Consider the following 13,266-nt stretch of genomic DNA (forward strand, 5'->3'; position numbering starts at 1 on the left):
TATGTTTCAGCTTATAAATATTAATCTTATAAGTTAAACCTTAAGTTGTTTTACCAACCATAACAAAAAAGTTATTTAAATATGACAACATAAGATAAATCAAAGGCACAATAATGCATTCAAGTTTGGGTGAACGAGATTAATTTTTAGAAAAGCAGTGCTACATTAGCAGAGCACGAAATTCACACGGTAGTCTGTAAATCTGAGATCGTGAAAATTTCATTTGGATCACTACAAAATGATTATCAGTGGTCCCCCCGGACAGCAATCGATGTAAAGGAAAGATATGCTGTTTTTTTTCCCAGCTTCAAGCTTAAGTCTGTGGTTTTGCCAGAGAATATATTTCATCATATTCACGAGCACTTCACTTTCTATCATAATGTTTCCATTAAAATCAATACATTAATTAAAATAAATTTTTTTTTAACATGTAAGACAAGTAAACGGAAAAGATGTACTTGAATAGTAATATCTTTTAGCTACTTTTGCTTTGGGCTACACCTTAAGTATTATACAATGCATATACAACTTCGTAAAATCTTTCCTAACAACTGAACATACTGACAGAGCAACATATTCTAGCATTTTATATACACATATATATATGAAATGCTCAAATACTATCTTTTGGAAAAAGACTTTTGCATGCTATACATTTCCTAGTCAGAATTTTAAAGTAAATTTTGTCCCAGACAAAAAGATACTTTACTACTATAAATGTAGGCTTATAACCTAAGATATAATAGTCATAAGACTTATTTTTTTGTGTGAGTGCATTTGCTTGACAATTGAACTTATAATTTACGTAAGTTCGATGTATTGTTTAAAAATTAAATGCATTATCTTGTGTAGCATTACAGAGTTTATTTCAAAAATAGTTTCCTTGTCAAAATTAGTTTTTAAATATCTGATTAAAAAGGTTTCATAAAATAATTCAATAGCCACTACATCATACTAATAAATTTAATTAAAAATGTAAAATTCAGTAAAGAATAAACATGGTAAGCAAATAAAAGAATACTACCTCTGATCAGGACTGAAGAGAGCAAATGTATGGCGTCTTGACATAAATCCAGCTTCAACATCTTTGATTTTAAGACCATCTAATGGCAGCATATATTTCCGTTCTTTTTCCTACAAAAATGAAATATAATGCCATAAATTTATCATAAGAAATTATTGATATTAATGAAAGCATTAAATACCATAATTAAAAAAAGTAATAAAAATTAATTTTATAGTGATAATATACATACATTATTTCTTGCGTAAGAAATTTTAAATAGCAATTGCAAAATTATTTGAAATGATGTCCAACAACAATAACAAATATTAATAAATTTTTTTTAATGATCTTGCTCGTTAATAAAGTTGCTCATTTTTCTAAAACTATTTTATTTGTAGAAAATTAAAATAATAAATTTAAACTTTCTTGAAATTGCATATTGTACAAAGGATTTTTTAAAAACACTGCTTTTTAACAAATAAGCTTGAATTTAAGTATGGAAATATAAATATAAAATAATATAAAAATATAAGCATCCCTTCATTTGGGATAAGAATCATAAATATTTTAGATGATTTTAACATTTTCAATTTCGCAGCTTTTACTAATATAGAGACTATCCCACCTTGGGTCGATGTCTCGATGTGTGTCTTAGATATTTATAATAATTTCAAGTAATCTGACACCAGCTCTAGTGCTTCTATCCAAAAATTTTATGAACATTGTAATAATTATAATGATTTTAAACCAATTTTTACTGATGGTTCAAAACATGATAGCTATGTTGGCTGTGGTGTGGTTATTGAATATTGTACTATATCTGAACAATTGCACCAAGACTCATCAATTTTTACTGCAGAATGCTACGCTATTTTTCTAGCTCTTAGTTTTATCTCTGATCAAACTCATCGCAAGTGGATAATTTATACTGACTCTCGCAGTTTCATATCAAGTATTCCTCACATAGGGCGAAACCCCATGATTTATAAAATTCAAAATTGCTTTACAGAATTGTGTGATGAAGGGTTCCACATCTACTTTTGTTGGATACCATCACATGTTGGCATACACGGAAACGGCCTTGCAGATATTAAGGCTAAAACCACTCAAAATGTAAGCAATAACCTTATAACATCTCTTAATTTTAAATGTATATGTAAATCCACAGTACAACAGGCTTGAAAAGAACATTGGAATAAACAAGCTAATAACAAACTGCACGAAATTTGTCCTAATCTTGACAACTTCAAAACAATACATATTGATCATAAAACTCACGTTATAATCAATAGACTGCGCATTGGTCATTCCCGTTTTACCCACATGCACTTACTAAAATCTGAACCCGTACCTAGCTGCTCTCTATGTCGTGTTCACATTACAATTAAACATATTTTAACAGACTGCGAACGATTCAAACATTTGAGGAACAAACTTTTTGGCAGCTTTTAAATCTTCAATCTTTACTTGGTGACCCGATACATCACAACCTTTTAAAGTTTATCAAAACTATAGGACTATATTCTCTGATTTAAAATAATACAGTAGTTTGACCTAGAGACCGACTTTTAACCCAGTGCCTGGTGCAGTATAACCATTTCTGGCTCTTGTGCCAATAAAATTCAACTAACCAACCAGCCATAAAAATATAAGTATAAAAATATGAAATAATATAAAAAAATAACTAATGGAAAGATCCCAGCTACAATGTTTCAGATGTGAAAAACATGCTTTTCTGCTGTTGAAGGAATAGTTAATTCTTCCATATGTATTGATATCAATAATGAAAACCTACTCATTATGAAAACATTTTACCATGAGAGTTTGTTACATCAAGACAATGCCAGTTCTCACACTTCAAGACAAACCTCGGTTGAATGAGAATGGAATTAACATTTTAAAGTGTCTTGCTTCATTCCCTGATACCCAATAAAGAATTTGCGAAGACAATAAAAAATAGAGTTGAAAAAGCAAAAAAGAAGACAGTTAAAAAATATAAGGAAGATTTGGAAAAAAAAATATGGCACGAAACAACTAGCAACATTCTAGTCTTTTTTTAAAATCTGTACCAAGACAACTACAGATGGCTACTGATGCAGAAGGAAATAGAATAAACTAATTTAAATGTAATATGCTACATAAAGATAAGATACCCTTAAACATATTTTAATATCTATTTTTATTTACTTAAATAAAGCATTTTCTAAAAGTTCTCAATTTTTTTGCTCTGTACTGTATAGTTTATGGTCTATGAAATAGAATTAAATAATTAAAGAAAAAAAGTAGTAACTTTATTTTTATGTTTGGAAAAAAAAATGAAATATTGCTTTTTCGAATTCTTGTTGATGAAATTTTTACTATAACATTTAATACATTGGCTTAAAATTCTCAAACATAAAATAGTTTGGCGTTCCTTCTTAAAATGTCTAAGAGAGGTATATTAAGTGAAGGGCAACGAAATTAAATATTTCCTTCATAGTTTATCCAAAGCAAAAATTCAAAATTGCAATAATTTAATCTTTTTAGAAATGAAAGGATTGGGAGCAATATAAAAAGCCATTACATTATCATATTGTTCAGGTGAGTGTTTTAGCGAAAAAAAAAAAACCCATATATTTCCGTGAAGGCAATAAGATGTTTCTGTGCATTATGCTTTCAATCTAGTGCAGTGATTCTCAACCTTTTTTTCGTTGCGGCACACTTTTAACGATTTCGAAATTTGACGGCACACAATGAAAAAATTAGGTTAAAAGTTGTTTAATTACCTATTTTACACTGTGTTAAGTAGTTTGTGATAATAATTTTGAATGTGGAATAAAATAATATGCACTGCAAAATCACATTTATTAAGGGATTAATTATTTCTTTCGACCAATTTTTTATTACTTAGTAACAGTTATTTTTTTGCTAGTTATAAATTGTTAGCTTGTTTTCTATAATTATTAACTGTTTTTTTTTTCATTTCTTGTTAACCAGTTTTTTGCTAATTATTAATTGTTAGCTTAATTTTTGTTAATTATCCTTTGTTAATTTGTTTTTTATATATTTGTTTTTTTAGTTATGCTTTGTTAGTTTGCTTACTAATTGCATAGCTTACTTAAATGATCAGCTCTTACAACATTTTTTAAAATTGTGTGTTAAACACTTCCATCTTATTTTAAGATTGTCAGAGACAATACAATCGCCGACGAAGATGCTATCACGCTGTTAAAGCGTGGGAAAATTATAAAAAGTATATATATATACACTTTTCTTTATTTTAAACTTTACTCATAATAAAAAAAAGCATTATAATTTTTATTGCATCATTTCTAATATTTGGCGGCACATTTTTAAGAATTTAGCGGCACACAAAAGTGCCGCGGCACAGTGGTTGAGAATCACTGATCTAGTGTGAACTCCCGAAACATGCAACATACCTAATTGAGAACAATAATACTTTTAGATATAAAAATGCCTGAAAGTATTATAGACATTTTTGAAACTATTGGAAAAAAACCTTTTTTTTTAAAATATTGATCAATGTACTGAAATATTGTGTATATAAGATACGTAAAAGCTGTATATAATTTTCACTTACTTCTTCATCTTTATACCACGTAAGTAGTTCTGAGGTTAAGACAAACCAGTAATCTCTAGAGCCTCCTTTCATTATACCTAAGCTATGAATACACATCCAACCTTTACGTATTACCTGAAAGGAAAAAGTAAAAAGAATGAGTCATCAGATAAAGAAATTAAACAAGCAAAAGTTAGCAATGCGTTATGAGTTACTGACCTGATTGCCTAATTTTCTATTCCCTGTATTCGCTTCTGCATGTACTTGAGCACTACAAGGGAAAAAAACTAGTAAATATGTAAAATGTAGAGGGATTATCCTTTTTATTGAGGAGCAAACTGTAGAACATTTGAATGCTTGGAGTGGCACCCCTATAAGTAAGAGTTAGAGTGGAAAGAATTTTCTGGTTCAATGCGCCACCAGAAATGAAATGAAGAATGCTAGAAAAGCCAGTTATAAGATGCACCGAAGATGATAGCCCGTATAAACCCTGCTTTTGTTATTACTATTGACTACTAAATAAGAATTAAGATTAACAACTTTTAGCAGTATAAAAACTACAAACAAAATTAAGAATATTAGGCACTTAAACACAAAACAAAAAGAAGTTAGGTATTTTACATCCTAATGAGTAATAGCCCAAAAGGAGTCAAATTAAATTTTTTATTTTAGTTATTTTAAAAATAAATTTCTCTTCTGAACTATCACAATTTTTCCTTTATAGACCTTAACTGGCTTTAGAAAAGACTCAAAAATGCAAAATCCCTATCAAGAACATTTGAACTAATGAAAAAATGTTTTCTGGCAACTTTCCCAATAATAAATGTACTGCATTTAAAATTAAAATTTTCTTGAAATTAAAGGTAATTAAATGCATTCTCTCCTGCCGTACAAGATATGCACACATTTCAGTATGCTATTTTCTTCCAAAATTTTTATGACAGAGAGGGGAAAAAATCTTAGTTGATAGAACATAAAAAAATCTTATTTAATATAGGGTATGAAAAATAGTTCTGAATCTCTATAACAGCATACTGTAACTGTTTTTGGAGACTCCCAAATCAGAATATTTTATAATCCAAAGCAGAAAAAAAGACACTTATTTTTTATTACAATGTTGGAGTTTAGTCTTTTGTTATATTTGTTATGATTTAGAGCATCCACGTAAATTTTTTTAATACAGAAAAGCAATATTGCAGAAGCAAATGTAAGTCCTTGCAATTATGAATTGATTTCACACTGGGGTTGAGTTATGAAGAAAAAATTTAAAGTGTGAAGTATGCAGTAATTTTCTGATTGTAGAAAATTCTTTCTTGAAAGTAGCAATTAGTTTTTCAACTCTGTTTAAGTTAAAAATATTTTGAAAAGCATGAAAAATAAACCATACATCACATAATATATGTAAGTGCCAACAATATACACTTGCATCTTGGTAATGCATCATTAGTAAAATGTTTGTTAAAAATTGATTATTCTGTACCACAATATATAAAACGGAACATTATTTAACACATGTTACATAGTTAAAAATAGTTCGCATAGTTAAAAAGCATTGTAGAAATTTTAAAACATTATATTTCTTAGCAATTATTTTATTGTTAGATGACATTAAAATTAAAATAAAGTCATGTAAATTCATAAAGCATTTTTTCCTTTTCATAACATGTTATCCCGTAAAAAATTGGTCTGGCTTCTAAAAGTTTTGAGCTTTTATAGACTTCTGGTTCTAACCATTTTGGTATAAAGTTGATAGTCCCGATAATGCATGTAAAATAGTAGTGCCAATTTTTTATTTTAAACTTTTTCCATTTTCATTTTTTAGAACAAGAATTAGTAGAAATTATAGCTAATCATCGACTATGAACTTTGAAATTTTCTTTAATTATAAAGCATTCAGTTTTGTATACGTCAAAACAAATAAAAAAAATGCTTTGTTGGCTCTAGAAGATGTAACTTTTGGTATGCTGTATTATTGTCATTGGTGCATAGAAGTAAATACATTTTAATTGAATGATGATTTAGAAATGAGAGTTCTGTTGTTTATCATTTTGTTAGAAGTGGGCTTTATTTAATAACTAAGTAAGAAGAAATTTTTTTTATCACCATACATTTTAGCCTCTTAATAATGTGGAAATTAGCTTGTTTTTAGCACGGCGTACAATAACAAACATTTGAAATAAACCAAAATTTTCATTAATGTATAATAAAGTAATATTAGTAAAAATATTAAAAAAAAAAAAAGAAATAGTAGAATTTCAAACTACAACAAGTTAGAAATAATGACAATTCCAAGTAAAAAGTTGAGCACATTAAAAATCAAATCAATGAGGTAATAAAATTGAGGCTTTATAGTTACAGTCGGACCACGATTTGAAGAATTTATAAAGACCAAAAATTTTGATTTGTTTAATCAGCATAATTTTAAACATGAGGGATAAAAAAAAGAATTTTCATAGCTGCCAACTTGTTATAAATAAAAATAATAATGCAGAGCATGATAAGCCAATCAGATCAGGGGTAATTGTGACACAAAGCGAAAAACCTTGAAAATTTTATAGGCAAAAATTCGATATCAACATACCAATTTATAAACATTTATATATATTATTTATATATGTTTCAAATTTAACATATTTTTTTGAACTAACATTTTTAATTAAATTGAATACAAATGAAGAATGTCACAACTTTATAGAATGTCACAAGAATCATGATAGTGGATTATAAGATCAATTGAATATAAATCACGATATTGGATTATAAAATCATGTGAATATGAATTACAATATTGGATTTTAAAAACGCGAAAATACAAATTGCGACATTGAGTTTCTAAATCACAAAAATACGAATTCCAATAGGTAGTTTTTAAATCCGTTAAATACGAAAATCGTTGTTGATATTACAACTGTGTGAATACAAATCGCGATATTCATTAATACAAATGACGATATTGGATTTTTAAATTGCGCAAATAGAAATCACGTACGATTTTTAAATTGTGTGAACAACAATCGGAATGTGCAACTTTTAAATCAGGTAAATATTAAAATAGATATTAAAGTTGCATGAAAAAGAATCACAATGTTAGCATATTCCACGGCAGTTCCAAATATTCAAAATGGGGAAAATTTGCCAAACCAAAGGAATGAAATTGGCTGAAGAGTCATATGTATGAAAACACCTCGTTAATGGGATTTAGCAAAAGTTTCCAAAATTTCGTAGGATAATAAGTTTTTGATTAGTGGAAATCCGAGAACCAATGGTTTTAAAATAGATAGAATTCTGCAAAATTAGTGGAAAAATTACAGGCTCTGCTTTTAGTTTTTTATACCCACTTTGGGTTGAAAGAAAATCAGTATAAGTTGTGAAATGGTGCTGGAATATTGAAAAATCAAAATATTTTGACTTAAAATCATATATTCAGAACAAACAAGATTTAATAGGAACAGTTGGCAGCTATGAATTCCTGTACATCCTTAAGTGCAATTACAAGAAAGTGCCAAGTACACTACAAAAGTACTTAGTGTAGAAATAGTGTTCTCTTTCTTATTCAGAAGTAGAAAAAGCAGTGAATAATAAATAATACACTAGTTAATTCGAAATTTTAAAGTGAGTACTAATTAATGTTGACAAAAAAGTTCATTTTCCATTTTACGAAGGAGAGAAGAAAACACTGCATTATGTATTTTTTCATAGATTTCAAATAATAAAGGCCAGACTGTATATTAAAAGAAATATCATTTCTCCTTAAATTAATGTTATGAAAATGTGTGATGTAAAAAATTAAATCAAACATTTTAGTTTTGGAACTAGCATGTGAAAAACATGCAACATTCAACAATGTAACTGCTTTGATAAATGTGATGTTAAGGGGAAAAGTTAATAAAATGCTCAAAGAGGGAAAAATTTATGATTTAATATCAAAGGGAAGCATTCATCATAGGTGGCAGTAACTCACCCGCCCATAAAGTGCTCTAGACTGAAACAAATAAGAACAAAAGTGATAAAAGAATAGAACCAATAGCAAATTACTACAACAATTTGAAAAAAAAAGGGCAAAAATTGGAACCAAAAAATTTATTACATACATATTAAAAATAAATAGAACTGCAAACTGCGTGTTTTTTTCAAAAAAAAAAAATATTAGAATACACTTTTAAGTTTCTAAAAGAACAAAATGCTAAAATTATTACAAATAACAAGATACTTCAAAGTTCAAATGTATCTCTTTGGAAACAGAATTTTCATATTGCTTTGTGCAAAAAATAATTTTTTTAACAGAATTTTTGCTTATTTTAGCATATTGATTCTTTTTTATTATTTAATTCTTTTTTTTCATAGCCATGGCGTGATTTGAAAATTAACTCATATTGTTACATTGGAAATTTACTCAAAATGTCATTCAATATTTTTTTTTAACATAACAAACATAAATATGAATTTGTTTAGACAAATATTAGTATTCACTAAACTAAGTCGGCAAATTTAAGTGCGGAAAATGCAATAACCAAAATAATGGTAATAATCTAGAGAGCAATAAGTTAAAAAAAAAATTGAGTCCTTCTAAACAACTAACAAAAGAATTTAAAAAGTGAAGGCCTAAAAAGTAGCGTTTCAATAATAGAAAAAATTGTAAAAACCAACAAAATGTAAAATTTTTTTTTACAAATTTATGCACCACAACATTACTTTGTATTTTAGCACAAAAACAAATTACTTACAAAATCAAATGATGATTAAATTAATGATGTGCTGGTCATTCAGTTAAAAGATATCAGCAATAATGAAACAATTTGCGATTTTAGAATTAGAAATGCTGAATATAAACACATTTGAGATATCCTGTGATGTAACAAATTAATGTCTTAAAATGCATAGTTTTAAGGCTGCAAATTATTTCTGTTTAAAAAATAGTCAAATTAATAAATGTCTATATTTTTAAATTTAAAAAAAGATTAACCATAAATTTAAAAGCTCATTTTAAAAAAGGCCTAAAAAAATAATTAGGCCTAGTAAAATCATATTTATGAATTATTCATGAATAAAGCAATAAACATAATTCTTCATAAAACAGTTTTGCAACAATTAAAAAGTTTGTCCAAAACAGTTAGAAAACACTTTCCCTCAAAACACTTGCCAAAGTGCCAAGTACACTACAAAAGTACTTAGTGTAGAAATAGTGTTCTCTTTCTTATTCAGAAGTAGAAAAAGCAGTGAATAATAAATAATACACTAGTTAATTCGAAATTTTAAAGTGAGTACTAATTAATGTTGACAAAAAAGTTCATTTTCCATTTTACGAAGGAGAGAAGAAAACACTGCATTATGTATTTTTTCATAGATTTCAAATAATAAAGGCCAGACTGTATATTAAAAGAAATATCATTTCTCCTTAAATTAATGTTATGAAAATGTGTGATGTAAAAAATTAAATCAAACATTTTAGTTTTGGAACTAGCATGTGAAAAACATGCAACATTCAACAATGTAACTGCTTTGATAAATGTGATGTTAAGGGGAAAAGTTAATAAAATGCTCAAAGAGGGAAAAATTTATGATTTAATATCAAAGGGAAGCATTCATCATAGGTGGCAGTAACTCACCCGCCCATAAAGTGCTCTAGACTGAAACAAATAAGAACAAAAGTGATAAAAGAATAGAACCAATAGCAAATTACTACAACAATTTGAAAAAAAAGGGCAAAAATTGGAACCAAAAAATTTATTACATACATATTAAAAATAAATAGAACTGCAAACTGCGTGTTTTTTTCAAAAAAAAAAAATATTAGAATACACTTTTAAGTTTCTAAAAGAACAAAATGCTAAAATTATTACAAATAACAAGATACTTCAAAGTTCAAATGTATCTCTTTGGAAACAGAATTTTCATATTGCTTTGTGCAAAAAATAATTTTTTTAACAGAATTTTTGCTTATTTTAGCATATTGATTCTTTTTTATTATTTAATTCTTTTTTTTCATAGCCATGGCGTGATTTGAAAATTAACTCATATTGTTACATTGGAAATTTACTCAAAATGTCATTCAATATTTTTTTTTAACATAACAAACATAAATATGAATTTGTTTAGACAAATATTAGTATTCACTAAACTAAGTCGGCAAATTTAAGTGCGGAAAATGCAATAACCAAAATAATGGTAATAATCTAGAGAGCAATAAGTTAAAAAAAAATTGAGTCCTTCTAAACAACTAACAAAAGAATTTAAAAAGTGAAGGCCTAAAAAGTAGCGTTTCAATAATAGAAAAAATTGTAAAAACCAACAAAATGTAAAATTTTTTTTTTACAAATTTATGCACCACAACATTACTTTGTATTTTAGCACAAAAACAAATTACTTACAAAATCAAATGATGATTAAATTAATGATGTGCTGGTCATTCAGTTAAAAGATATCAGCAATAATGAAACAATTTGCGATTTTAGAATTAGAAATGCTGAATATAAACACATTTGAGATATCCTGTGATGTAACAAATTAATGTCTTAAAATGCAGTTTTAAGGCTGCAAATTATTTCTGTTTAAAAAATAGTCAAATTAATAAATGTCTATATTTTTAAATTTAAAAAAAGATTAACCATAAATTTAAAAGCTCATTTTAAAAAAGGCCTAAAAAAATAATTAGGCCTAGTAAAATCATATTTATGAATTATTCATGAATAAAGCAATAAACATAATTCTTCATAAAACAGTTTTGCAACAATTAAAAAGTTTGTCCAAAACAGTTAGAAAACACTTTCCCTCAAAACACTTGCAAAAAAAAAAAAAAAAAAAAAAAAAAAAAAAAAAAAAAAAATCAATATATAAAATTCATAACAAAATGAAATAATAGTGTTAGACTAACTTACTTTGTAAAGCCAATAAAGTCTTCATGGTTAGTATTCATGTATGCTAATTCAACATCAACTAAAAGAGACAACTGTTGTTTTGTTTTAAGCTCACATTGTCGTATATGGGTTGTTATAATTCTTTCTGTTTCATCTCGCAAATTTGGGTAACGGTTCATCTGAGAGGTAAAAGATCGAAAATTAATACAAAAACTAAACAAGATAAAATATTATTTAGCACATTAATTAATAACATACAATTGATAATTCACAAACTATTAGGCTAAAAAATTGGCTGACCAAGTTGTTATCCTGTACTAAAATATCAACTCAGATATGGCAAAAATATAAACCATGAAACATTATGTAGTTAAAATACAAAACGAAATGAATTTTTTTTTCCACGCACCATTTTTGATTATTTTGATATTAATAAAACATATATTACATTTGTGGCCAATTAATTGCAAATTTTCATAATGCTTTAATAAAAGCATCTAAGAATAAAGGTAGGGAGATGTAACTTTCATTTATTGGTACCGCTAAGAAAATTATAATAACAAAATTGGAATTTTCACAACAGTAACAAGCATTTATTTTCACTTTCCCAAAAATTTGAATTTTATGATATTTTTTTCTGAAAGGAAAAAAAAAAAATTAAATGAATTAATTCAAAAATTTCTCAAAAAAAAAAAAAAAAAAAAAAAAAAAAATGCTTTTTTTGCATAAATATGCACCCCTCCTCATGTTATGGTTTCTGAAACTTAAAATCATCGCAATAAAAATATATTTTAGATGATATACTTCTTCCCAATATTTTAAATTTCACTGAAATCCATAACGGTTTTACAAAAATAGGAGTCAAGACAGAAATGCTGGATTGGACTCTTATGCTCTAATAAGTATTTTACGATATTCATTAGTTAGAAATGATTTTGTTCTGTTTCTTTAAAAATTAGGCTTTGACTATTTCTAGTTGTTAATTACAAAATATTTTTATGACACCGTAAAATGGACTGTTCTTGCATTAAGTCTCAGAAATATAAAAATAAATATCTTACTTTAGCAGAGCAAGCTCTTACAACATTAGCTAGTTCACTAACAACTAAATCTACACATTTCAGTGAAGGTTCTTTAAGCTTGGAGATTTGCTTCTTAACAATAGCCTCAAAAGCCATGTCAGGAGTAAATAAGCCAACCCTAATGATAATAAAAAAAGTAGTTTATTTAAAAGTTTTCAAACATATTAAAAGCAATTAATAAATAAAAAAATAAATACAATGTTCCTTTGAGAAAAAAATTTTATACTTCAAGAATAGGTAATTAAAGTATAGACAATGTTGTAATTCAGATTCAAAATTTAGAGTATACAATTATATGTTTTGTTTTTATACTAATGTTTTTGTTAAAAACAGATTTTTTTTTTTTGCTGCAAAAGTTTATACATGGTTATAAGTTTTTGTTGGCAAAGGCAAATTTAAAAGAGATGACCACTGACATCCTAGAGGTTGAGTACTCTTGTACTGAAAATGTAAACACTTGTAATGAAATGCAAATGTACTGTACAGGCACTTGAGTTTCAGTACAGAGTATTTAGGATATAGGACATGAAATCCATTTCCAAACAATACAATATTAAGTTTCTTTGACTGAAACTAGAATTTTTGAATTATGAAGGAAAAATGGATGCTCAGTTAGGTTTTAAACTTTTTCATTTTTATATATTTCTTTGTGGCTTTTGATTGCTTTAGTGTAATATTTATAGCATACATTAAATGTAAAATTTCGAGTCTTCTTATGAATTTATAAAATAATTTTTGCATAAAGCTAATTTAAAAAAAACAAAC

The 13,266-nt window shown here is 26.8% G+C and overlaps 1 protein-coding gene across 5 annotated transcripts in view; it reads right to left on the reverse strand.

The window, feature by feature from the left end:
* Nucleotides 1-13,266, reverse strand: part of LOC107449885 (dynamin) — a 54,958-nt gene that overhangs the window by 18,794 nt on the left and 22,898 nt on the right. For all 5 annotated transcript variants that reach the window (XM_043043669.3, XM_043043667.3, XM_071184245.2 and 2 more), the window contains exons 10-14: nt 12,481-12,619; nt 11,441-11,598; nt 4,785-4,836; nt 4,587-4,700; nt 1,025-1,134 (exon numbers count right to left, since the gene is read on the reverse strand). In XM_043043669.3, the coding sequence (XP_042899603.2) occupies nt 1,025-1,134; nt 4,587-4,700; nt 4,785-4,836; nt 11,441-11,598; nt 12,481-12,619 (573 nt within the window). The remainder of the gene's footprint in view (nt 1-1,024; nt 1,135-4,586; nt 4,701-4,784; nt 4,837-11,440; nt 11,599-12,480; nt 12,620-13,266) is intronic.

This window comes from Parasteatoda tepidariorum, chromosome 10, assembly GCF_982258835.1.
Source record: "Parasteatoda tepidariorum strain Cologne lab strain chromosome 10, Ptep-v5.0, whole genome shotgun sequence".
Taxonomy (NCBI): Eukaryota; Metazoa; Arthropoda; class Arachnida; order Araneae; family Theridiidae; genus Parasteatoda; species Parasteatoda tepidariorum.